The 27264-nt window shown below is 47.2% G+C and overlaps 1 protein-coding gene and 1 pseudogene across 3 annotated transcripts in view; both read right to left on the bottom strand.

The window, feature by feature from the left end:
• Positions 1–27264, bottom strand: part of NOS1 (nitric oxide synthase 1) — a 185288-nt gene that overhangs the window by 5789 nt on the left and 152235 nt on the right. For all 3 annotated transcript variants that reach the window (XM_063144250.1, XM_063144248.1, XM_063144249.1), the window contains exons 14-28: positions 26463–26548; positions 22710–22854; positions 21453–21557; positions 20888–20946; positions 17353–17469; positions 16931–17105; positions 13187–13325; positions 13003–13081; positions 11511–11704; positions 9964–10133; positions 9326–9536; positions 7370–7457; positions 4614–4735; positions 3885–4033; positions 1839–2033 (exon numbers count right to left, since the gene is read on the bottom strand). In XM_063144250.1, the coding sequence (XP_063000320.1) occupies positions 1839–2033; positions 3885–4033; positions 4614–4735; positions 7370–7457; positions 9326–9536; positions 9964–10133; positions 11511–11704; positions 13003–13081; positions 13187–13325; positions 16931–17105; positions 17353–17469; positions 20888–20946; positions 21453–21557; positions 22710–22854; positions 26463–26548 (2034 nt within the window). The remainder of the gene's footprint in view (positions 1–1838; positions 2034–3884; positions 4034–4613; positions 4736–7369; positions 7458–9325; positions 9537–9963; positions 10134–11510; positions 11705–13002; positions 13082–13186; positions 13326–16930; positions 17106–17352; positions 17470–20887; positions 20947–21452; positions 21558–22709; positions 22855–26462; positions 26549–27264) is intronic.
• On the bottom strand, positions 5828–5951 carry LOC134410912 (U1 spliceosomal RNA; annotated as a pseudogene).

Genomic DNA, 27264 nt, shown 5'->3' with positions numbered 1-27264 from the left:
ACATGGGTGGAAGGGTGCTGTTGCACCGTGTCCTGCTTGTGGGTCCCTGGTCAACAGCCGGTTGGCCACTGATCCAGCATGGGTCGTCTTATGTTTTTATATTCCTGCAGAGCAGAGGCAGAGGAGACTCTAGGTCCGGGGTGGTGGACCACTTTCTGCCTGTTTCAGAGAAGATGTGGGCAAGGCCAAAAGCAGAAGGGGCGGGGCCAAAATACCAGCATATTTTAGCGTCAAGCTCTTACTGCCAGTAATTAAGCCTTGGGAGAGGCAGTTCAACCCTTTAGAACGGTGGTGGTGGTGGTTGTAGGAAAACCACTAAAAGATCTTCAAAGAGGGAAAATGCGGGGAGGCGGGTTAAGGTCACCTCAGGAATCCTAGGGCAGTAGATCTGGATCTCAGGAAAGGTGGATCAGATCCCTTGTCCTGAGGTTCTCCATTCCTGGTCCAGATGACCAGGAGATGCTCAGGCTTGAAATAAATGCACGTTCTGCCCCTGTTGACACTTGGCTCTGTTTTGCTCCATTTGCTCTGCCGCAGTCTCATGCTTCAAATGTCAGATCATAGAAACATATAGAAACATAGAATAGTAGAGTTGGAAGGGGCCTACAAGGCCATCGAGTCCAACCCCCTGCTCAATGCAGGAATCCACCCTAAAGCATACCTGGCAGGTGGTTGTCCAGCTACCTCTTGAAGGCCTCTAGTGTGGGAGAGCCTATAACCTCCCTAGTAACTGGTTCCATTGTCGTACTGCTCTAACAGTCAGGAAGTTTTTCCTGATGTCCAGCCGGAATCTGGCTTCCCGTAACTTGAGCCCGTTATTCCGTGTCCTGCACTCTGGGATGGTCAAGAAGAGATCCTGGTCCTCCTCTGTGTGACAACCTTTCAAGTATTTGAAGAGTGCTATCATGTCTCCCCTCAATCTTCTGTTCTCCAGGCTAAACATGCCCGGTTCTTTCAGTCTCTCCTCATAGGGCTTTGTTTCCAGAACCCTGATCATCCTGGTTGCCCTCCTCTGAACACGCTCTAGCTTGTCTGCGTCCTTCTTGATGGATTGGTAAGCTCCTCGGGGCAGGGACCTGTCTTCCAAACCAACCATGCACGCAGATGCCAGGGACGTTGTGATGGGGTCCTCAGCCGATCAGTGGTGGCTGCTGGCTCCGATTTGGATGGGGCTGCGATGCCATTCTAGGTTTCGGTCCGAAGCAGCCAGAACTCTAAAGGAGCTATCTAAGGTGCTGAAGGCATTTTGGGGAGAGGATTCAGCACCTTGGACATCTCCTCTAGAGTTCTGTCTGGTTCTGACTAAAACCCAGAATGGAATCACATCCCTGCCCAAATTGGAGCCACCAGCCTCCACTGCAGCCGATGAGGCCCCACCTGATACCAGCCCTGGCAGGTCCAACTGATACGGTAGACTAGGGGTGTAGAACTTCAGGTCCGGGGTGGGGTTGGGGCAAATCCGCCCCTCTAAGGCTATCCAGATGGCACTGCCTGCTCCTCACGATTGAATTCCCAACTTTTATGTATTCCCCCACCCCTCTAAATGGGTGAAATGCTTTTTTTTAGGCTTAGTTACCGGAAGCAAGAGCTTTAAAGCTGCAACATGCTAGTATTTTGGGAACGGGCCAGAAAACTTTGCCTATTGGGCGACATAGAAATGAAATGAAATAAATACATTCGTTTTTGGCCAAGCCTCTTTTGCCATGGAAAATGGACTCCGAAAGCTACTCCGAAATGGAGTCAGCCCCTCGGGTGGAAAGGGCCGCAACGCCCCTGCTGGAGAGCACACGGAACAGGACACTGGCTGCCCCGTGGCATGCTGGGAAACGGCTGCTCACCCGTAGCTTGCTAATGAAAGCGCTGGCCTCTTCGGACGCCAGCTTGCCCTGCTGCCTGGCGATGCTCTGGATGGTCTTCAGGACGTCTCCGGCCATGGTCACGTCGCCGCAGACGTAGACGTGTCCGCCCTGGTCCTTCAAGGCTTTGTAGACTGACCCAGCCAGCTGCTCCTGCAGGATGTCCTGCACGTATTTCTGTTAAAAAAAAAGGAGGGGGGAGGCAAAGGATACAGCTTAAGGATACTCTTGCATGTTGGGGAAAGAAGTTCTTGGCTTGGCCATAAAGCACCTCCTTCAGCCCACGTACTGGAGAAACGTACAGGTCTTTGTTTCACTTGGAGAGGCTGTCCCTATCAAGGAAGGAAGGAGAAGAGGAAGGGGGACCAGTGGAGGCTGGTGGCACCGATTTCAGTGGGGCTGTGTATTTATTTATTATTGCATTTATATCCCGCCTTTTTTCCTCCAAGGAACCCAAGGCAGCGTACATAATCCTCTTCCTCCTTTCCATTTTATCCTCACAACCACCATCCTGTGAGCTAGGCTGGGCTGAGAGTCTGTGACTGGCCCAAAGTCACCCAGTGGGTTTCCATGGCCGACTGGCGACTAGAACCCGGATCTCCCGACTCCCAGTCCAACACTTTAGCCACTACACCACACTGGCTCTCACACGTAAATGCTCTGGGTTTCAGTCAGAAATACTCAGAACTCTAAAGGAGCTGCCCAAAGAGCTGAAACCTATCCCCAAAATGGGTTCGGACCCCTGGACAGCTTCTTTAGAGTTTTGACTGCTTCGGACTAAAACCCAGAAGCAGAATCACAGCCCCACTGAAGGCAGAGCCACCAGCCTCCAGTGAGGGTGACCAACCGGGAGACCGGACATCATGTGGCCGCCGGCGAAGATTTATCTTGCCCTGTATTTTGCAGGGCTGAGATGAGAGTTCAATTTTTTTTTTTTTTTTTTTTTGGCAAGGCCAGTTTCAGGCTCCCCAAATGGGAAGGCAGGGGGTGATTTCAGGAGGGCCCTGAAATTTGTCAAGAACTTCTCAGGAGTGGGGCATCCGCTGTAATATCGAATGACAAGACTTTCTCTCCCTCGCTTCTTCAAAGGAACTCTTTTGAAGTGTTATTTTTTGCAGCCAGTGTCCTATCTAACCCTACTGCCCCTGCTTTGGGAGAAGGTGTTTCAGGTAATCAATCAGAATGAGAATCAGAACTAGAGGAAGCGGCGCCAGACACCAGACAGCCTGTACCAGTGGGGGAGGAAGCTCTCACAGGCGATTCCCCAGCTGGGAGTCAGCCCTCTCCAGAGCTTACCTCCTCAAGGCCAAATCCTACACACTCGGTGGGAAGTGAGCTTTCTTTTGGAGGAGAGCGTCCTGACAAACTAGCTGATGCTAGGGTCCGCTGGAAGCTCAAATGCACGGAGCGGAAGGAAGGCATGAGAAAGTCGGTCCGACTAGGATTGCGCCAGAACCTGCCTCCACACCAGGCTCTCTGAAGTTATGGGCATTTAGGAAGAGGCTTCCTATTCTTCTTGAGCGGACAATTGTCTCGCTTAATTTGCACAGTTTTGCCTAGGGGGACGTTTCCAAGAGGTCAGACTCTCTTCAGGTAGAAGAGATGTTTGTTGCTTAATAAAAGCTTTGTGGATTACTTAGAAAGCCTCGTCATTTGCCTCCCATCGAAAGCAGGAGTTTTTTGAGAAACACGACAGCTGCAAGCGGTGGTGGCATTAGCAGTACAACTCTTCTCAGCGGCTTCCGTTTCCTCTGCACCTCCAGTGACCATGTAATGTTGTCAAGTCATGATACAGCAACACTCCCAAGCGACTTCTGGGAGCAGTGGAATGGTGGCCCAGAATGTCAACTATGCATCCCCATCCAAAACATTATGGGAGAGCCACAACCTAATTACTCAGTGGGGAGGAAGGTAGGGAACTCTGCACATGATCAAAGGTATCTTCTTCATCCAGGCCTGGCAAGTTCAGTATTCTCCTCTATGGTCATCAGCAAAAATTTGTTCTCTGCACATGTGGGGTGGGGTTACCTTTGGTTTGTCCGGCTCGCGGGAGTAGGCTGTGAACAGCTCTTTGAAGATGCCTTTGCTTTTAGCCAGCAAGGTCTCCTCTCTGTAAATGTGGTCAATTTTGGACTGCCGGCAGCCAAAGACCAGCGTCATGGGGCACGGCTTCAGCCCTAGGGGAAGGAAGAAGGAGAGTGGGACATCATCGTCACCATCGTCATCATCATCATCATCATCATCATCATCATCTCATTTCTACACCACTCCATATCCAAAGCTCTCTGGGCGGTTTACAACAGATGAATGTGCCTTCATCATTAACGATGGGGCAATGTTCCCCACTGAACTTGAAGGCAGGAGGTGCAGAGGAGGCTGCAGGAGACACAGTTCTCACCTTGGACACCTTGCTGCTGCCTCCCAGCGTCTGCCGCCTGAGTCAAGTGCCTCACCCTGCCTAAAGGTAGGGCCGGCCCTGGGTGTGGGCCTTGGCAGGTGCCCAACAACCCTGATCCCTGATGTTGGTCCTGCATAAGGCTGTGGCGATAAAAGCCACTAGGCCCAAAAGAGAAGAAACCACGTCTCCTTCTATGGAAGCCACCCAGCAGCTCTATGGGCAGAGCTTTTCGCAAACCATCCCCAAAGTTCTGAGCGTTGAAGCCTACGTCCCGTCCCCCATGCACACAAAAGCATAAAGAGTCCGGTATTCCTGCACATGGGAGGCAAGGAAGCTCATAGACGACAGGCTGGGCCCACCTTTGTGTTTGACGTCGAAAAGCCGCTGCTGCCAGAAGCTCCGGAAAGGAGCGATACCTGTCCCAGGGCCAATCAGGATGCAGGGAACCTGTGGCTCTTGAGGCATGTGGAATCCAGGAGCCCTGGAGGAACAAAAGAGAGAGGTGTGTCATGATCCTTTTCCAGCCAGTCCTTCTCCAGCTTCATTGGCTGCCAGTCCAGGTCCAGGCCGAATTCAAAGTGCTGGTATTAACATTTAAAGCCCTAAACGGCTTGGGGCCAGGCTATCTGAAGGAACGCCTCCTCCCGTATGTACCTGCCCGGACCTAAGGTCATCCTCAGGGGTCCTTCTCCGTGAACCCCTGCCAAAGGAAGTGAGGCAGGTGGCTACCAGGAGCAGGGCCTTCTCTGCTGTGGCACCCCGGCTGTGGAATAAGCTCCCTAAGGAGGTTCACCTGGCACCTACATGATATGCTTTTAGATGCCAGGTGAAGACCTTTTTATTCTCCCAGCATTTTAACAGTCTATAAATAAATCTTAACTTGGTGTTTTAAGTTTGTAATTTTGCATTGTTGCTGTTTTTATCTGGTTGAGCTTTTATATTGTATTTTATATGATGGTTTTATACTGTTGTTTTATACTTTGAATGGTTTTAATTTTTGTGAACCGCCCAGAGAGCTCCGGCTATTGGGCGATATAGAAATGTAATAAATAAATAAATAAATTATAAATAAATGATCACGCAAGCAGGTTCACCTCCAGGTTATTCCACGGTGCTCAATGCCACCGGCAGACTCTTGGAATGGAGGAACGGTGCTTCCGTTCCCATTTCTGTGAAGGTAAAAGCAAAACGGCGCTTCCGTTCTCATAGTCCAGGGGTCCAGAAACTCAGGCTCAGGGGCTAAATCTGGACCCCAGGAAGCCCCAATCCTTTTTCCCCCTGTCCAGCAATGATGTCCTGGCTTTTGTGCAGTTTCACCCTCATTCTAAAAGACTGAAACACCTCTTCTAAGGCTCAGTTACTGACAGCAAGAGCCTTAAGCTCAAATATGCTAGAATGCAGCCCTCGAGGGCTTCTCTGCAATGGAATTTGGCCCACGGGTGAAAAGGGCTTCAACGCCCCCATTGTAACCTCCAGATTCAACATTGCCACGGTTATGATCCACGAGGTAGTTAAAGCAGAGTCATTGGCCCATGTGCAGTTTCTCAGAGGTGTCTTCAATGGAACTTAGGATACGTAGGATGGCAACCACAAATTATGCAGTCGAGTTTCCCTGCGTTTGGGGAAATCGCAGGGGTCAGCCCCACCCTGGGAAAACCTCCTTCATGATCAACGTGTCTCCCCTGCCAGGTAAGTAGGATGGCAACCTGATTTGGTTCTACGGGCCAGCAGGATCAAAGCTGTCAGCGTTTGTCGGCTGAGAGCGGAGATTTATGACTGTTCTTATCAATGTGGAGACAGAGACAGAAAAATTGCAGCTGGAAATTCTTGGTAGCCTGGGACACCGACAGTGTTGAATAACTCAGTCGCTGAGTAGGGCTTTAGAGACGGCAGAGTTGGGGTTGCAGTCCAAAGGGTTAAGGTTCACCAGAGAGTCCAGCCACACAGAGAACTGGATGGGTAGAATTCTGGGGTTTGTGTCTTCCCTGGGCTTCTCTGGACTGCTTAGCCCTTAACAACTTCTTTACACAGTGCATCATTAAATTATGGAATGCACTACCAATTTAAGAACATAAGAAGAGCCCTTATGCTGGATCAGACCAAGGGTCCATCTAGTCCAGCACTCTGTCCACACAGTGGCCAACCAGTCATCGGCCAGGGATGAACAAGCAGGACATGGTGCAACAGCACCCTCCCACCCATGTTCCCCAGCAACTGGTGCCCACAGGCTTACTGCCTCGAATACTGGACACAGCACACAACCATCAGGGCTAGTAGCCATGGATAGCCTTCGCCTCCAGGAATTTATCCAACCCCCTTTTTTAAAGCCATGGATGGATCAATTCCTGGAGGAGAAGGCTACCAAGGGCTACTAGCCCTGATGGCTATGTGCTACCTCCAGTTTCAGAGGCAGTATGTCTATGTGCACCAGTTGCTGGGGAACATGGGTGGGAGGGTGCTGTTGCACCATGTCCTGCTTTGTTGGTCCCTGGTCAACAGCCGGTTGGCCACTGTGTGAACAGAATGCTGGACTACATGGACCCTTGTTCTGATCCAGCCTCAGGGCTCTTCTCATGTTCTTATGACACCATGCGCTGGCCCATTAGCCCCATAGCTTTCGAGCTCTGGCAGCCTGCTGATGCTGATCCCTCACTTTCCTGAGCCTGCTCTCAGTTGGGGTTGGGGGTGCTTCTTGATCCCCTTCATGATTGTCCTTGCCTGCCCCCTGAAAGTAAGGGGTGTGGCCCTACTGTGCTGCTCTCCCACACTAGGGGCATTCAAGAGGCAGCTGGACAACCATCTGTCAGGGATGCTTTAGGGTGGATTCCTGCATTGAGTGGGGGGTTGGACTTGATGGCCTTTTAGGCCCCTTCCACCTCTGCTATTCTATGATTCTATGATTCTAGTCCCTTCCCCAGGATCCGCTGGTGCCTGCCCCTCCCCTTCATCCTCTGATGATGAGGGACTCTGGGAGAGGCATGACAAAAGCCAGGAATAAAAGGACCTCGCTTCGTGGCTGATCACAGATACTTGGAAATGTACAATGGGTACACACTACAACAGAAGACCACGTTTTCCAGTTTGGCCCTCACATCTCTGGCTTCCCCCATCTTACCCTCTGACAAAACATGGCACCACTTCATCCGCCTGTATCCGGTTGAACCAGGAGGAGCAAACTCCGTGGTGTATCGGCCCTTCCCCATCTAGGAGACCGCAGAGACGAGAGTGGTTAACACGCAGAGTGGAAACAACTACTTGCAAATATTTAATATTGGCCATGGGAGGTAAAACAAACAAACATATTCGCCACTCAAATTAATTCCAAAACCCAAATTCGCCTGATTTATTGAGTGCTTTAGACACTGACATCTCTCGACGGTGCAGACATTGCGGGCATGAAAAATGAAATCTCATAAGCGGTCGCCTGTCAAATACTAAGTGCCATTGCATGCCGCTGGTCAAATTATCTGAGGTTCTGGCTACTATCGCATGCCAGTCATAAAGTACCTTCAGTTGTCATCAATTGTAACATAAAACACAAAGATAAAATGAAAAGGCCTTTGCCTGAAGCGTAGTGATATATGGATTTTGTAAAATCCATTCCATCTGTGTTTCATGGATTAACAGATGCCTCTGATCCTGTCCACCGCCACCCTCATTTCCAGAATTTGCACACATTTGTGCAAATTTGCACGGGCACATATCACCCCCCCAAATGCACATTTTCATGCTTTAGCGTATGGGGGAAGTGTGTATTTTCACCTGGTTTTTTTTAAAAAATATTTTACATATTCTCTGTATAGATTGACAGTACAACATTGGAAGGATAAATGCTTATGGATTGAAGGCTGAACAACATTTGAACAGGTGGCATATAGACGTCACCTGTGAATGGATACTGAATCGAATATTTGGTCTGCTTTTGTTGAAGTTTAAGTATAGTTCTCCGAACCCTGTATTTTCAGGCAGGTGTATATAAATCATTTCATATGTATGCATTGCAGTTGATATATTCACATCTATATAGCCCATTTTCTTTCTTTCCCCCCCTTTCATTCTCTTTTTCTTTTTTTTCCTGTTGAAATTGTGTAATAAATAACAAGTAAAAACACACACAAATAAACCAAAACGTTGTCTGTTTTGACTATGCTCTCATCTTTGGACCTGAGTGCAGAACCCTCCCAAGGCCTGACATAAGGGACAGGGGCTTCCTGGCAAAATTATGCCCATTGCCATGACTCTGGAAACCAGCAGGGACTCAGACATGGATACAGCAGGTGAGGAACCAGCAGTGCTGATGGAGGAGGCATCAGACCTGAGCATCATTGCAGAACCAGAGACTCCACCCTGAAAATCCGGGAGCTTGTTGATGGATTTGGATGGGTTTCCCTGACATCCCTGTCCGAGAGGGGTGGGTGGGTGGGTGGTCCAGATGCCAAGGCTACAGTGCGGTCCCGGACCTTGTCAGAGCAAGCTGCTCATTAGGAGATGTCCTTGCTCCACCATGTCCCTTAGAACTAGAATAGGACACCTGTGATGCAAATCTGAGAGCCAGGCTCCTGGAAATAATTGTGTTGCTCAACAGCAACTCTGGAAAGCAGAGGTGCACAAGCCAGGGCTTGGGGGCCACATCCAGCCCACCCAGGGGCCCCACAGTTGGCCACTCCCCCTGGCCCCATGCCTCTCCCCCCAATCACGGTTCTCAGCTTGTGTGCAGTTCCCCCCCCCCCCGCATTCTAAACAGTTGAATGGCGAGTTACCGTAAGGGTGAATTACTGGCAGCCAAAACTTTTAAGCTTACATATGCTGGGTATATTTAGCTCTGCCCCTTTTTGCCTTAGGCCCTGCCCATCACTGGAATGCAGCCACGGAGAGCTTCTCTAAAACGAAATCTGGTCCTGAAGCTGAAAGAGGTTCCCCACTTTTGCTGGAAGGGATGGATGGCGTGCGAGAGGGACTAGTATAAAGCCAAGGTGGTTTGGCCCAAGTTGCGGTGGTCTTGACTTTTTTGGATTTGGGCTCGGATCAGTCCCTGCGCCCAGCTTCCAAGCCCATCTGCAAGGTAGTTTACCTCTGGTGCGGTAGGAGACCACGGCCACTGTGAGGTGGACCTCGTTGGGGTACATGTCAGGGGAGGAGCTGATGGAGTAGTAGCGAGGCTGGAGCGACGGGAGCTGGGTCAAGAGGAGGGTGGAAGGCATCTGCACCGACGGGAACTCTTCCAGTACTTCGACCATGGTGGGGTTCTTGGACCATTTCCACTCCTCGTATTCCTGCAGGCCCTGGACAAGAGAGGAGGTGCATTTGCAGCTTAGGTTCCATCCACAGCTGTATGTGTGCTTCTCCTGGACGTGGAACGCACGTGGTGAAAGCAGTGGGGGGTGGCAGGCATAAGAACAGTGCCACCACCAGGGTTTGGAGGGCCTTTGGGCAAGACACCCTCCAATGGGCCCATTGCTTCAGTGCGGCCACCTTCTCACCACCATTGTCCCCAGCTGCTATCGCTCCTCCTCCTCCAAGTCCCATACAGATATCCAAAGGACCCTGGGGGAGGCAGATCTTTTTGCCACTCCCCGTACAGTGTGTGCTGGAAGGTGGCTAGTCGCCCGCAGCCACCTTGCCCACGTCAGAAAGGTGTGGAGCAGGAGGAAGGCGACACGTCCATGAACACCCCGTCACACACGCCCACCCCTTCCTGACTCTGTTTACCTTGCTAAGAACTTGGAGCTGCTTCTTATCCTTCTCACCGGTGGCCAGTAAGGCAAACTGCTGCAGCAGGATCGGAGTGGGGGGAGTGGTGATGTCCAGGTAATATTTGAACGCCTGGAAGATGGTACAGGGTGGAATTCGGTTCTCATCCGTCCAGTTGCTGATGACACCTGCCGGGACAGAAGCAGCTTCATCCTCAACGTCCCATCAGCATGAGTAACAGTCAAGGTGGTTACTTGGGGAGGGGAGGAGAACAGGGCTATTGCCTTGGGAGATCCAGAAAAGTCTGGTTGTTCCCCACTGAGGGCCACCCACACCTCTGTGCCACCCACAGAGCTGTCATGCCCAGAATGAGAGATTGATCAGCCAGGCTCTTGGATAGTGGGCCAGGCCCTAAAGCCATCATTTGTAGGTTTCTCCCTTGAAGCAAGCCTCGTGTGGCGCAGAGTGGTCAGCGGCAGTTACTGCAGCTGAAACTCTCCCCACGGCCTGAGTTCGATCCCAGCGGAAGCTGGTTCTCAGGCAGCTGGCTCAGGTCGACTCAGCCTTCCATTTTGTCCTATCCATCTGACATTTGGCAGGCCTGAGCAGGATATACACTACTGCTTTAAAACGGTTTATAACAGTAGTGTTGGGGCCCAGGACACACTCCATATACAGTTTTCAAACCGTTTTCAACGTGTCATATCCTACTTGGTGTAGATCTGGCCTTGATGATCCAGGTGTGTGTGTGTGTGTGTGTGTGTGTAGTAGTAGTAGTAGCATGCTTGCAAATTTCACATGAGTTATATGAAAAACATCAAAGTTGCAGGCACCAGAAAACTGGCTGGGAATAATAATAATAATAATAATAATAATAATAATAATAATAATAATAATAAGTGACCCTATGAAAAGGAGGACAGGGCTCCTGTATCTTTAACAGTTGTATTGAAAAGGGAATTTCAGCAGGTGTCATTTGTATATATGGAGAACTTGGGGAAATTTCCTCTTCGTCACAACAGTTAAAGCTGCAGGTGCCCTGCCCTCTTTTAAATCTGGTCACTCTAGTATAGCTCCTGCAGCTTTAACTTTGGTGAATTTCACCAGGTTCTCCATCGAGGTGGGGTACAACACAAATGCAAACACCATAAAATACATATAATTGATTAAGATATTTAACACAAATACATTATTAAAAGCAGCACATCATTAAAAGGCATCTTAAAATTCAACTGGATAGGCCTGCCAGAAGAGATCAGTCTTTACGGCTTCAATTTTTCCATTGATTTCCATCGAAATCAATAGTAAAAATGAGAAAAAAGTAAACGAATAACAAATAGAAAAACTGAAACAAACGTAATTCATATGTTTCTTTCAGTAAAGAAAGGTGGTGAACCTTAAAGAAAGAAAAAAAAGGTAATGGATGGAAAAAAGAAATTACAATGTTTCCCTTTGGCACACCTAAATAAATATAATTAAAATCACAAGGCATCTCGTGATGGCGCCTGCACAGGGAAACCGACCCAGACTGTCAGGTGAAATTAAAAATGGCCACTGTGCGTTACCTAAAGCTGTGCTTCTCTCCTCCAAGAGCTCCACTTTCACCAGTTGATTGGTGGGCGGTGCATCTTCCAGGCGCTCAATCAAGGCATTGACCAGGTCTTCGTGGTTGCCCGGGAACACGCCCAAGTGGTCCCCAGGTAGGTAATGCAGTTCCTGGTGCCCATTAGTGTGAAGCCGGAGGAAGATTGTGGAGCGGCTGAAGTGAGGGGAAGGTTTAGAACACGCCATCCTTTCCGCACAACATTTCCAGTTACTGAAACATCTTATGCTAGCAGGACCAGCAGTTATCACGTGATCTCTAGCGTTGCCCTCTAACACCATCTTTATTCAGGTTCACCTCTGTCTTGTTGTTCGATTCTTGGACAAGTCATTTTTCTTTTGGTCCCACTGTTTCGTTTATGGCAGTGGTTCTCAACCTTCCTAATGCCGCGACCCTTTAATACAGTTCCTCATGTTGTGGTGACCCCCAACCATAAAATTATTTTCGGTGCTTCTTCATAACTGTAATTTTGCTACTGTTATGAATCGTAATGTCAATATCTGATATGCAGGATGTATTTTCATTGTTACAATTTGAACATAATTAAAGCATAGTGATTAATCACAAAAGCAATATGTAATTATATATTGTGAAATGTTTATTTCTAATTACAAATAAATGACCATCAGAAACGTGTGTTTTCCGATGGTCTTAGGCGACCCCTGAGAAAGGGTCGTTCGACCCCCAAAGGGGTCGCGACTCACAGGTTGAGAACCGCTGGTTTATGGGAAATGACTGTTTATGTCCAGCCATGCCCCCTATGGCAGCTCTTTCATGAAGGGGCAAGCCCCATCCTCCCCGACGGCAGCCATTTTGTGAGAGCACCCACAACACTCGCTCAAAATTTCAAATGTGCCCAGCGACACAAAAAGGTTGGGTGTGTGTGTGCTGACAATGCATAGCCTGGGATACATATTTATGGGTGCCTGAGAAATATATCAGGTGGGTCATGTGTAATAAAGAAATCATCAACATGCTCTCATTCTGGTGTTACTCCCCCTGTTTGAAACAGGGCTAGACGGAGACTGGGCCTAACTGAGCAGGGCTCTTCTTAAAGCTGTTACGTTGGCCAGTTTTATAGGGCATGTCCCCACTGGGCCACATGAGAGCCTCGTGTGGCGCAGAGTGGTCAGCGGCAGTTACTGCAGCCGAAACTCTCCCCACGGCCTGAGTTCGATCCCAGCGGAAGCTGGTTCTCAGGCAGCCGGCTCAGGTTGACTCAGCCTTCCATCCTTCCGAGGTCGGTAAAATGAGTACCCAGCTAGCTGGGGGAAAGGTAACGGCGACTGGGGAAGGCAACGGCAAACCACCCCACTACAAAGTCTGCCAAGAAAACGTCAGCGAACGCAGGCGTCCCTCTGTGAGTCCGCAATGACTCAAGTGCTTTGCACGAGAGGTTCCTTTCCCTTTCCTTTCCCCCACTGGGTGCAAAATGGCTGGTCTGCACTTCCTACCTGGATTTCGGGCTTTGTAGGTTTTGACGTGTTAGAAGCCGGGCTGCAGAGACTCGCTTTTTGTGGATGCTGTACAATCCTGAGAACGAAAGAGAGACCGTAAGAAATGGAGGCACGGTGGGCCACAGGCAGGTTCTATTCAAACTGATGGAGGAAGAGGGAAGGGCTGGACAACTGAGCCCACCTTGCGTTAGTTCAGGGGCTTCGGCCACGTAAGTCAGCCGGAACTTGCTCCTCTTCCAGCTCCGGTCATTGCTGATGAGGGAGTTGTTGGCCTTCTCGATGTTGACGTCATCGCCGACACAGAACACGTCACACGCTGCCTGCAGGACACACCAGGCACTCAAGACAAAGCGAAAAATAAAGATGTCCTGGCAGTATTCCTCCCCTCCTGCCTCCCAAAAGGTGTGTGGACGTGAGATTGGGAAAACAACAGGAAGCACAGTGCAAGAGCTGAAGCCAGACATGGAACAGGTATAAGCGTGTGGACAAATCACTCGATTTCTGATCAGTGTCACGTTTACATGTGTTCACCCCTACATCAGCTCCATCCAGTTTCTTTACTCTTCTGAGAGTTTTTTCTTCTTCTTAAATCAATGCAATGGTTAATAGTAGGGAAACACAAGTCCTAGGAAAGGTTGAAGGAACTTAAGAAGAGCTCTGCTGGAACAGACCGAGGGTCCATCTAGTCCAGCACTCTGTTCACACAGTGGCCCACCAGCTGTCGACTAGGGACCAACAAAGCAGGACATGGTGCAACAGCACCCTCCCACCCATATTCCCCAGCAACTGGCGCACACAGGCTTACTGGAGGTAGCACAAAGCCATCAGCGCTAGTAGCCATTGGTAGCCTTCTCCTCCAGGGATTTATCCAACCCCCTTTGAAAGCCATCCAAATTGGTGGCCATCACTACATCTTGTGGTAGTGAGTTCCATAATTTAACTATGTGCTGTGTGAAGCATCCTTCCTTTTATTTGTCCTGAATCTCCCACCCATCAGCTTCATGGGATGACCCCATTGGGTTCTAGTATTTTGAGAAAGGGAGAAAAATGTATCCCTATCCACGTTCTCCACACCATGCATAATTTTCTACACCTCTATCATGTCTCCCCTTAGCCTCCTTTTTTCCAAGCTAAACAATGGCAGCTGTTGTAATCTTCCCGCATAGGGAATGGTCCCCTCTTCAAATATCAAAAGGGCTGTCACCTAGAAATAGTGACATCTGAGAGATCTGGTTTTTTGGGGGGTAGTGTTCAATGGGTTTTCCCAGGCTCAAACACCATGGTTTTGTTTCGGATACTAATGTGTTCCCCCACTTGATATGCAGCAAGCTGGGCCAATTTGCATATTTTCCGGGATTTTTTTGCAATTGGGGGGGGAGGGGAAGGTTCTGCAATCTTTGCAAATTCCTGAGCAAGTTCTGCGAATTATACTCAAATTTGCGCAAATTACACAAATGGACTGTCGAATTTGCCCCATTTGGGCAAATCCAGCTGTAATTTGCCCATATTGCTCAGAAATCTGTGCAAATTGCAGAACATTCCACCCCCCAAAAAAGTTCCTGGAGAATGAGGAAAAGTTTGGCTCACAGACACAAAATAAGTTGTTCATGCTGCGGAACTCCATCGAGCCAAAAAAGAACTGGATTTCCCAGCAATGGACATCCCTACCTAGAAGACGGCAAAGGTTTGTTGTCAGCTGTTGACCTAAGGGAAGACCTAGATCTCATGGGCTGAATTTAGAGGGGTGAAGATTTCCATTGAGCATTAGCAGAACTAAGTTTGACAATGGGATCAATTATCTAGAGCAGGGATTGGGCAACTTGTGGCTGCCCAGATGTTTTGGCCTACAACTCCCATTAGCCCAAGCCAGCATAGCCATTGATGAGGCAACATGGGAGTTGTAGGCCAGAACATCTGGTGAGCCACATGTCACCCCGTTCTTGACCTAGAGCAAAGGTGGGGAGCCTCTTTTAGCCCAAGGGCCAAATTCAATTTGAGATAAGCTCTTGGGGGACACATTTCAGTGGTGGGCAGAGTCAAAAGCAAAGCGAGTCGGCCAAAAGTATGAGAAATGCCAGCGTGTTGTAGCTTAAAGCTCTTACTGCCAGTGAAGAGGGCATGGCTATCTAGGGAAAGTCAAAGGGCCAAATTAGAAGCTCAGGAGGGCCAGATCTGGCCCCTAGGCTTGAGGTTCCACACCCTTGACCTATAGGAGTGGAAGGTCTCCGCTGGAGGTCTTCAAACAATGATAGTCTACTGCCAGATTTCCTACACCAGCAGAAGGTTGGACTAAATGGCCTCTCTGGCCCTCCTCCAACTCTATGATGCTATCCATTTTCTCTCAAGATATACATTTCTTGATGTATTTTCTCTCAAAACACACATTTTACTATACGTAAAAATTGAGACTTGCACTGGAGAAATCTGGTCCTCTTTGGACTCAATGGGTTTCCCCACAGCCTGCAGCTCGGCTTGCAGCTGGGGGATCTTTCTCGAAATCTGCCTTTCCTCCCCTCTCCTCATCAAAGTCGTCATTTACACAAATTTCACTTGCAATTTGTACAAGCTGGGCATATCTGCGGTTGCCGTTTGTGCAAATGAAGGGCGAAATCTTGCGTCCTCTAGGCATGCGCTTCATGACACACACAGTGATGGTGCAAAGCTGTGCACCCCTTGATGTTACACGTGCTGGTGCTGCTCATGCAGAATATGTCGATAACAGATTGTGTGATAGTGACGTTTTTCTAGCACCTCTTTCACCCAAACAACAAACTCCTTCTTGGCTCTTAAAAATTACAGCAGGAAGACAGATTGTATTATAAACTAAATGATTAATGCAGCACGTGGAATAAAGACCTAGCTAGAGTAATCTGGAGGGGGTTGAATTTAGGCAGCAATTGTTGGTATGGGAATGAGAGCGAAATTGGGGATAGCTAACGGGTCTTAAATCACCGAATAGTAGAGTTGGAAGGGGCCTATAAGGACATCAAGTCCAACCCCCTGCTCAATGCAGGAATCCACCTTAAAGCATCCCTGACAGATGGTTGTCCAGCTGCCTCTTGAATGTCTCTAGTGTGGGAGAGCCCACAACCTCCCTAGGTAACTGATTCCATTGTCGTACTGATCTAACAGTCAGGAAGTTTTTCCTGATGTCTAGCTGGAATCTGGCTTCCTTTAACTTGAGCCCATTATTCCGTGTCTTGCACTCTGGGATGATTGAGAAGAGATCCTGGCCCTCCTCTGTGTAACAACCTTTCAAGTATTTGAAGAGTGCTATCATGTCTCCCCTCCATCTTCTCTTCTCCAGGCTAAACATGCCCAGTTCTTTCAGTCTCTCTTCATAGGGCTTTGTTTCCAGATCCCTGATCATCCTGGTTGCCCTCCTCTGAACACGCTCCAGCTTGTCTGCGTCCTTCTTGTATTGTGGAGCCCAGAACTGGACGCAATACTCTAGATGAGGCCTAACCAGGGCCGAACAGAGAGGAACCAGTACCTCACGCGATGCAGTACTGATGAGTGTGGTGCCCAGAAGTGTCCATTCAAAACCAGGCCACCCCAGACAATTTTGCATGGCGTAGGATACAACACACTGCTTCTAGGAAAAAATCATTTCCCTCCCCTGTTAATAAAAAAGTTCCGGGGTTCTGCCCCTTTGAACCCTTCCTCCACTACACCACTGGTCTCTATGCTTAGGTCCAAGCTGTATTAGTCCTTTCAGCACCCTTCAATGGGGTGTGGGTGTCTCTAGTGCCCGTCTTAGGTATATTCATGCCTTCTGGAATCCTCCAATTGAAGCAACCATTTTGCAATGGTTCGTGTTAAGGCCTGTGCGGTGGCCGAAATACCCTTCACGTGGCTGGGATACCTTTGTTGCTTGAGCTCCCCACTTCTCCCCCAAAAGGAAAAAAAAATGGAAGCAGGCTACCTTGAAGACTTTCTTGGCCCACGTCCGGAACGATTCCTCCTGTCCACACAGCTCATCCCCCTCACCCATCCTCAGGATGCGTTCCCCTCCCAGCTCTTCCAAGAGCGTGTCCACGGCGCGGGCAAAGGCGCAGAAGTGGGGGTACGCCCGCGAGCCGAGGCCAAAGACCGAGAATCTGCAAGCAAGCAGGCAGACACAGTGATAGCCGCGAGTGGCTAGCGGCGACCGAGCAGAGCCGACAGACGGTCCCGTTCTCTCACCCCAGCAGAAGGCGGAAAGCGGGAAGAGAGATGTGGGCCTCGCCAGGGTCAGGGCGAGATCAACTCGTCGGGCAGCCCATGCCAAGGGGACGGCAGGTTTGTTGCTTGAGATCCGCACATGCCCTGTGTCACCTCTGCCCAGCCTTGGTCTCCACTGCTCACCTGACATTGGCCAGAGGGCCGGTACTCTCAAAGTTGTCCCTGGCTTCAGGGCCGTCGGTGGAGGACTTCCGAGCGTCCGAATACGAGGAGACACTGTTGAAGCGCACTTTGTAGCTCCTGCAAAAGAGGGTCGAGGGACAGCTAGAACCTCCAGGAGGGAGAAGGGAACATGATGTGTGTGTGTCTGCTCAGCTCTTTAAGAAAAGAGAGAGACTGGCTCTGGTGCTATGTAGGAAAAAGAATCTTTTATGTTTGCTCCTGATGAAGGATCTTTGCATCCGAAACGTCGAGCTTTTTGAACCTTTTTGAAGTAAAGATCTTATTTTTCGACAATACCATAAAAGGTTCTTTTTCCTACACAGCACCAGAGCCAGTCTCTCTCTTTTCATGCCACACAATGGTGCTTTTTCTGCATTTTTTTCTCATCAGCTCTTTAAGAACCAGGAGCAGATGTAAACAAGAGGCAGGATTGGAACTCCGAACTACTACTATCATCATCTCTTTTTGCGCTCATGGTATTATTATTAATAATAATATTAAAAAAACTGTGTTTGTGAGAGGTTCTGGGTGGTATCGAATGTTAGCCCTACTTATAGACTCATTGAAACGAATGGGATTTAAGTTAGTCATGCTTAACTTACATCCCATTAATTTTAATAGCTCTACTCTGAGCAGGACTAACATTCGATACAGCCCTTTTAGTTTGAGTAGGATGGTGGCAGTGGAAGTATTGGAGTATTGACCTAAATTTATTTAGGCTGCAATCCACCTACCGGGAAATAATCACCATTGAGTTCAATGGGACTTGCTTCCAAGTAGAAACGCATAGGATTGCTCTGTTATTAATTCAATACATTTCTATCTCACCTTTTGGTTGAAAGCCCCCCAAAGCCTGGTGATGGTAATTGAGATACAAACTCATCATAGATAGTATATTAAATAAAGTGGTGGTTTTTTTTTAAAAAAAAGTGCACATATCTCAGCACAGTCAGATAAGCTACTCAAAAAGAAAGACAGCACACCAATCCAATCCAATCCAATCCAATCCAAGATGACAGCTGGCGAAGCATCACGGCTACCTGACTGATCTACAAATCAGGAAGTCTCAAAAATTCAAATCTGCCATGTAATTTGCTAACACATTCTCAGCCTCAGTTTCCCCATTTGCAATATGGGTGCTAGCAATGCTGATTTTATGGGGTTGTAGTAAGAACTACAGCTAGATAATGGTTGTAAAGCACCTTGAAGACTTTAACAACAACAACAACAGAAACAATCCGTTTAAGAGTACTTGGAGTACTTGGGGTCAGCTTCGGCTGATTTGCCAGCTACGGCTTTTCCTGGACAGGGACAACCTAGCCACAGTAGTGTATGCACTGGTAACTTCCCAATTAGACTACTGCAATGCACTCTATGTGGGGCTGCCCTTGAAGGTGATGTGGAAGTTGCAGCTAGTGCAAAATGCAGCAGTTGGACTGCTGGAGGGTACATCTTACAGAAACCACATAACACTGGTCTTAATGGAACTGCACTGGCTGCCTATACACTTCCGGTCGGAATTCAAGATGTTGGTAATGATGTTTAAAGCCCTAAACGGCTTGGGACCTCGATACTTGAGAAAGCGCCTCTCCTTATATATGCCTGCCCGAGACCTTAGATCTGTTGGAGGAGCCCTTCTCCGCATCCCACCAATGCAACATATACACTATGATGGGACAAGGGAGAGGGCCTTCTCTGCTGTGGCACCCCGACTGTGGAATGCCCGCCCCTTGGAGGCCCGATGGGCCCCAACATTGATTGCATTTCGACGCCAAGTAAAAACATAGCTTTTAAACAAAGCCTTTGATGGTTAAGCTCACTGGCACATTGTTTTAACTGCTTTTACTGCTTTAAAATTATATATTGTTTTAACTTGGATCATGGTTTAATTTGTTTTTAACTGTGCATATTTATTGTTTTATACTGTATATTTTATCTGTATGCCGCTTTGAGATCTTAATGATGTAGGGAGGGATATAAATGTTTTAAATAAATAAATAAATAAATAAATAAATAAGAGCCAGCGAGGACCAATGTTTCCACTATCTAGGTCCCACCACAGAAAAGACTCTGTCCCACAGAGGCCAGTCCCAACCCTAGGGAGAGTGAGAAGGCTGTCTGAGGCTTTTAAATAATGGTTGCATCATCATCATCATGGTATTTTTACCCCCAGAAAGAGACATTTGTGGGTTTAAAAATACCTCTACTCACATTGTCTTTGCCCTGATCACAATTGGAGCCCCCTCTCTTATTCCTGGGGCTGTTTTATAGCTTTTCCTTTTTTAAAGCCAGAAGTTCCAATCACACATTTTCTACATCACATCACACATCTGTTTTGAATGCCCAAGACCCTGGTCAAATGCCAACAGAAATGCAGTGGAAGTCTGGCATCTAGTGGTTGCTTAGTATCATTGCTATGTTTAAGAAACCAAGGCGCCATAGTAGGAAAAGAAGAGAGAGGAGAAGCTGAGGGTCAAATTACAACATACATTATATACATAACAGACTCTCTGGGCTCCTCTACATGAGTGATTTATTGCACACTTGTGACTGGACACTCACAAAAGTTTGTGGGTCTTTTACACGATGTCGTGAACGACCAGGATGTCTCCTGTGGCATCCGTTGGAAATTCTGCCATGAAAAGAACCACTTTTAAAGTGGTTACATTTGAAAAAAAAAGTGGGATTTTCCACCACTAGATGGGGCTGTTCCAATGGAAGTTCGAAATCACATGGTCACCCCTCTCAATTCATGTAATGCAACTCATAACAATCACGCCAAAAAGCAGGAAGCACAAACGTCCTGGGTAAGCAATGCGATTTCCTTTTAATGTAAAGATATCCCGCCCCTTTCTTTCTTACTCACAAGTGAATGCATAGGCCCCAATCCAAATTGAGACCACCATGCTCAAGTAGGGGAGGTTTAAACTCCACCCCCCTCCGCGAGCTGCTTATTTTCCAAAATCCCTCAGCCCATCCGTACAGGGGCTTAAAAAAAGAAGGGAAAATGCTCCAATTGGCTTCAGTGAAGACATCTCTCTCTTTCTCTCTCTCTCTCAGCCCCTGTCTGTTGGGAAGCAGGGATTTTGAAAACAAGTGGCTGGTAGGATAGAACATATTTACTGTCTTGAGCTCTTTGGATGAAGGCCAGGATAAACATGATAGCAGTGACAATAAGAGAAGCCATCAACAGTTTTTGGAATTTAGGACAGCTACTCCTATAATCCAAAACAGAAACAGCTTCCCTAGAACAGGAAGGTACTGTCTGTGCTCAGGGGCCCAGTACACTACTGCATCTCGCAGGAGTGCAGAACTTCAGGAGGAGGGGGGTCCCAATCCGGTCTTCTCGAGCCAGAGACATCCTGCCACGGGAATCAGCTCTCCTCTGGAACAAGCTGGGTTTTCTTACAGAGCCCTTGCAAACTGGTATGTATGGCAGAAGCAAGAATATGTAGAAGTGGATGCTCTAGAAAATGGTGCTGGTCTCAGCCCTTACCTGCTCTCTTCCAGGCTAGAGTTGGGATTCCTCATTTCCATCAGAGCACAGCCAAATTTCTGGGTTCCAAGGAAAAAGAAAAGGGAAGAAAAAACAGGGACATCAAACACCATTAAATCTGGAAAAAAATATTCATGGAAAACAGATCTATAATTGTGGTGGGAGAAGACCCCCTTCCCCTCTGAATGATTCAACTCTAATTTGGGTCTTTGTGTCATTTCTCCCCGCCCCCAGGTTCCAGATTTGAAGGGGTGCTCTGCTGGGCTTCCTCCAGCAAGGTGGCAGTTTTCCCGGCAGTGCTGGGGGGGACGGGTCTAGCCATCACTACATCTTGTGGTAGTGAGTTCCATAGTTTAACTCTGTGCTGTGTGAAGAAGTCCTTCTTTAATTTGTCCTGAATCTCCCATCAGCTTCATGGGATGATGACCCCATTGGGTTCTAGTATTTGGAGAGAGGGAGAAAAATGTCTCCCTATTCACATTCTCCACACCATGCAGGGCAGGGACTGGTTCAGGCTGCTGCATGCGCAGTCCTGGGCTGCATGACCAAGAGCATTCTTCCCTACCTCCCCATTCTCAGGCGGGTCTCCGTTGCCGAAGGTGCTCGTCACCACCAGTACAAGGGTTTCGTGTTCCAGGTGGACAGTGTCATACTCATCCATGGACATCACCTGGTGGGGAGAAGAGACTGCTGAGAGGGCTTCCAACAGCAATTCAGAATGGCGTCTTCAAACGCTGCACATGCTTGCGCATGCATGGATATGTGCGTACATGCGCCTGATAGTCTCAGAGTTTGCTTCTAGCTTCCGACTGGGAGCGTTGCTAGGCATTAAAAAGAGTCAGGTGCCCAGGCCCACTGGACATTAACGTGCATAAAATTTATATATGCAAATTTATATCTACATAGGCAAATTTAGAAAGAATGGCTAGGATTTATTTAAATTTCACAGAAGGCAGTCCAAATCATCCCCAAGAAAACATTCCCTTTTTGCTGTGCTTTGGGCAGTCTACCAGGCTTTTTTTTAAAAAAAACATTTTTAAAGCACTCTTTTTTTAACAAACAAAACAAAACACACACACACACCCCTTTAAAAAAAGTACATTTGCAAATGTATATTTATCCAATTATCTTTTGCTGTATGAACAAAGCAAAACATAAGCAGGATTTGTTTTTTGTATGAACAATTGCAAAACTGTTCCAGTTAAGACTTGGGCGAGGAAGGGGTCAGTGACGTCACAGGCAGTAGCCAATTGGTGCCTTCTGCAAAGAGGCGGAGCCATCCCATCCCACACCTTTCAAAGTTTGATCTTAAAGGGGAAATGAACCATTTGTATTAAACGTGATAAGGGCCATTTCAAACTCGCTCAGCTGCTCTATAAATATTATATGCTTTCAGAAAGACAAAGCCATTCAAGTCCAGCTCCTTGTGCATGTGGGAATTGGAGGTTGCTGGATCCCCCACACTAGGGTGACCATATGAAAAGGAGGAAAGGGCTCCTGTATCTTTAACAGTTGTATTGAAAAGGAAATTCCAGCAGGTGTCATTTGTATATATGGAGGACCTGGTGAAATTCCCTCTTCATCACAACAGTTAAAGCTGCAGGTGCCCTGCCCTCTTTTAAATATGGTCACTCTAGTATAGCTCCTGCAGCTTTAGCTGTGGTGATGAAGAGGGAACTTCACCAGGTTCTCCATATATACAAATGACACCTGCTGAAATTCCCTTTCCTATGCAACTGTTAAAGATACAGGAGCCTTGTCCTCCTTTTAATATGGTCACCCTACCCCACACCACTGCTGAAAAGAAGAGCCAGGATCCTACCTTGGCATCAAAGGCATGCTTGAAGATTTCGCACAAAGTTTTTGCATAGACCTGGGACTTCCCTGTTTCTGTGGCGTACAGGATGGTGGCTTTGACCCTCTTTGCCATGGCTTGCCCCATCAGCTTGGCAGAGAACTTCACAGCTCTTAAGGGAAAAGGAAAAAATGTTTTATTTAATCAATCAATCAATCAATCAATTTATGCCTGGCCTTTCCACCAGAAAAAAAGGCAGCCAAGACAGCTAACAATAAGAACCATGATAAAAATAAAAACTTACTTAAAACAATCATGAAAACAAATGCATTAAAAACATAATTAAAAAAAGAAACCATAATTAAAGAAATAAAAACAGCACCTGACCCAATAGAACCCATTTCAGCTGCAGACCAGCATAAGGCCAAAGGCCTGCTTGAGTAAAAACATACTAGAGTGATCAGATACAAAAGAGGGCAGGGCTCCTGCAACTTTAACTGTTGTGATGAAGAGGGAGTTTCACCACATGCCACATGCTTAAATCCCCTTTTCTATACAACTGTTAAATATACAGGAGCCCTGTCCTCCTTTCCATATGGTCACCCTACCATTGGGGGTACCTTGACCATGCGGCCTCAAAAACCTGGCGTTATAAGGCAGCTCAGGTACGCATGAGAATGCCACTGCTTTCTCCTGATTTAGGGAGCCACTGATGCTTACATTCTATTTTTTTCTTTACATAAGAAAAAAGGACATTAGTTGAACATAAAGAAGAACCACAACAGCTCATCAAGGACAAAAGCAGAGGCAGACAGCTAAAAAAAAAAGAAGTGGATTCAGCATCCCTTACCTACAGCTTAAACTCTAGAGAACGGAGCAGAAGAGTAAAAAGGTAATTCCAGGGAAAGGATAATGACTGTAGCTTCTCGTAAAGCTTTTACAGTGATTGAGAAGTGCTGTTAAACCCACCGGAAGGACATCGGTAAATGTAACTCAACTGGGTCAAGGGATGGGTTGGATAATCTTCGATAAATGAAAATGGTTTTAATTTTATTTTATGTTTTCAGGCTGGGAGGCTATTCCATTTGACTTTGGACTGATTACCAGCCAGGGCTGGCTCAAGGCTTAGTTTGCTGCTCTGCATGAATTCATGTTGCTGCTGTCCTGCCTCTCGTTTTATTATTATTTATTTATATAGCACCATCAATGTACATGGTGCTGTACAGAGTAAAACAGTAAATAGCAAGACTCTGCCGCATAGGCTTACAATCCATATGTTCTTGTGTTTCTTCCTCACATGATTTCTCCCCGGCGGTTCCATACAATGGAGTAGAATAAAGGGAAGGGACTCTTCTAACGTATGGAACTGAATTCTGTACATTCAACTTGGACAGAACGAGGGGGGAAAAGGTGGCAGGTTGCAATTAGGAACGTGCAAGTGTGATCTGAAACAAAGGGTAAAATCCAGCATAAGCCCTACTCAGAGTAGACCCACTGAAATGAATCCAATGGGGCTGCTCTGTTCATTTCAATGCATCTACTCTAAATAGGACTTACGCTGGATTTTACCCAAAATATTGCAGTGTATCCTCACTTTCTAACAGGAGTGTCCTTGCTCGTGGTTCCAAACAGCCAGCCACACTGACTTCCAATATACTCCGTTCCTTTGATCTCCCACACCTCCGCCCCCAATTCTCCATTTCCCTTTTACACTTAACACTCAGTGACAACTGAACATGCCCCATCCCATTTTGTTTGGTAGGTTTTGGCCACCTGGAGTTGTTTTTCATAGACTGTTTTTGGATACTTCTGTGAACCTTGGGTTTTCCTGTGGCGGGCTGATATTCCTGTCTTGTTTTTCAATGGCTTTGGTTTGACTCCATTTCTATCGGCACTCACCACCTGAATTTGCTACTGGAGGGAGTGCTGTGTATTATTATTATTATTATTATTTATTTATTTATTTATTTAGCACCAACAATGTACTTGGTGCTGTACAAAATATACAAATAAAGCAGCGATACCCTGCCTAGCGGCTTACAACCTAAAATCACATTAAAACATACGAAGGGGGAAAGGGGTCCACAAAACAGATAAAGAGAATAATCATAGTAATAAGAACAGTAAATCAAGCTAAAATACCAAAAGCTATTGAAAACAAATGAGTTTTCAAACGCGTTTTAAAATCGACAATGGAACTCGTGGTACGTAGTTGCTCTGGAAGAGCATTCCAAGCAAACGGGGCAGCCAGAGAGAATGGGCGAAGCCGGGCAAGAGAGAGAGAGACTCTTGGACGAGAGAAGCAACATAACATTTGAAGAACGGAGGGGACGAGGGGGACGGTAGAGCGAAATGAGAGAGGAAAGATAAGAAGGTGCGAGAGCATGGCACGCTTTGAATGTCAGCAAAAGAAGCTTTTGCTGTGTATGTATTAGATGATTATTCTCTCCCTCAGATCATGTTATTTCCAGGGGACCAGGGGGACTGCAACCCTGTCACAGAGAATTGTCACGTGTTAAAAGGAAGCCATGCTCCAGAGGGAACAGAGTGGAGAGCGTGTCCCATTAGCCTGCAGGCTCATGCATGATTTGACAAACCAGGGTTTGGAGGACCATCTGAACTGAGCCAGTGAAACAGACAGCTGTCAAGATGGTTCAAAGTCCTCTCCCCAAAGGATCTTTGATTGGCACTTCCTGCTTCAAATGACACCGCTGCTGCTCCCTTCGAGGCCAAGTGATGCCATCTGAGAGCCAGCGTGGTGTAGTGGTGAGAGAGTTGGACTGGAAGTCGGGAGATCCGGGTTCTAGTCCCCACTTGGCCATGATGCTCACTGGGTGACTTTGGGCCAGACACCGACTCTCAGTCTAACCCACCTCACAGGGTTGTTGTTGTGAGGATAAAATGAAGAGGAGGAGGATTATGCAAGCCTCCTTTGTTGCAAGAGAAAAAAAGGCAGGATATAAATGTAAATAATAATAATAATAATAATAATAATAATAATAATAATAATAATAATAATAATAAAATAATTCCACACCAACATCCAGAAAGCTGTCATACTTAAAACATGCTCAATAATAGTCAGGAAATGTCTGAATCAGTAAAAGACGGCATGACTTGGCAAAGCCCATCATATCCATCCAGAAAAATCACCACCAACGAGAGAAGAGAGGTGATGATGATAATTATAACCATAAATAAAATAATATGTATTTTAAATCTGTACTAATTTCTGCATTGCTGCCTGGTTTCATCCTGGTTGTGTTTTCATATTGCATTTTATACTGAGCTTTTATACTGTTTGTTTTAGATTTTGAATGGTTTTTATGGTTTTAATTTTTGTAAACCGCCCAGAGAGCTTCGGTATAAAAATACAATAAATGAAATAATAAAATAATGATGTATTACATGTACATTCCACCTTTTTCCTCCTCCAAGGAAACCAATAATAATAATAATAATAATAATAATAATAATAATAATAATAATGACGGAAGATGCAGAGTTTACTGTTCCTTCCTGCTCCTGTCATTGCTGACTCACCTGCAGGGCAGGTAAACAGGCAACAACAGCAAAAAGGAAGAGCAACAGGGTCCGGCATCTTGAGAGGTTGGTGTGGGCCCCCTACTGGACTGTGGACCTAGGTAGATGCCCGACAGTGCTGACCTGACACCAGCTTTGAGCTGCCGGAAGCCCCAAGCTGGTGCTCCACACGGCTCCCTCCCCTGCACCCTGATCCAGACCGTCCACTGGTTCCTCCACACCCCATTCCATACTCACTTCGCTAACTTCTTAAAGCCGATGGCTCTCTTCTTGGTGGGGGTGCCGTTGAGGCCCTTCCAGATATGCGTGTTCCAAGGATCAGGCTGGGAAAAGAAGAGAACCCCGGTTGAAAGAGAAGACTGGTTCAAGGTCAAACGAAAGGGTCTCTCATGCCCAAAGCCATCAATAGGATTGCACCCTAAATAAACATGTTTCAGCTCTGGAACATTCCCAACATTTGCCAGGGACTGACCCAATGTAATTGACAACTGCAATTGGGGAGGGGGCGTAGCGTGGTGGCAGAGAAGTCCCTGCTTCGCATGCACAAGGCCCCAGGTTCCGTTCCTGGCATCTCCTGGTAGGGCTGGAAAACTCCCGCCTGAAAACCCAGAGAGGCGTTGCTGCCAGTCAGCGTCTGCAACACTGGGCTAGAGGGATCGAGGGTCTGACTCAGTATAAGGCAGCTTCCTACATTCCTACGCTCCACATATGAATGTTGATATTCATCAAAGCTTATGATATTGAATGTTGATTTTCATCAAAGCTTCTCACACCATGCCTTGATATCCATGGTACAACGCATCAGGCTTGCAAGCGAGAGAACTTTAAATTCACTTGAATCACGCCGGTGTAAGTAAATGCATCTTGATGCCCCCAGAAAAGTATGTCTGAACTTGTTGAGGGACAGGTCTTCTTGGCTGAAAGGATGCAACCTTTCATCCTGGGTGCTTTGCAGCCACCTCCATGTAGGGCAACGATTTCCAACCTCCATATGTGTTGGACTACAACTTTTATGATTCCAATCCATCTCCCATCCTGG

The sequence above is a fragment of the Elgaria multicarinata genome, chromosome 18 (genome assembly GCF_023053635.1).
Source record: "Elgaria multicarinata webbii isolate HBS135686 ecotype San Diego chromosome 18, rElgMul1.1.pri, whole genome shotgun sequence".
Taxonomy (NCBI): domain Eukaryota; kingdom Metazoa; phylum Chordata; class Lepidosauria; order Squamata; family Anguidae; genus Elgaria; species Elgaria multicarinata.
This window is presented reverse-complemented; position numbering and strand designations above follow the sequence as displayed.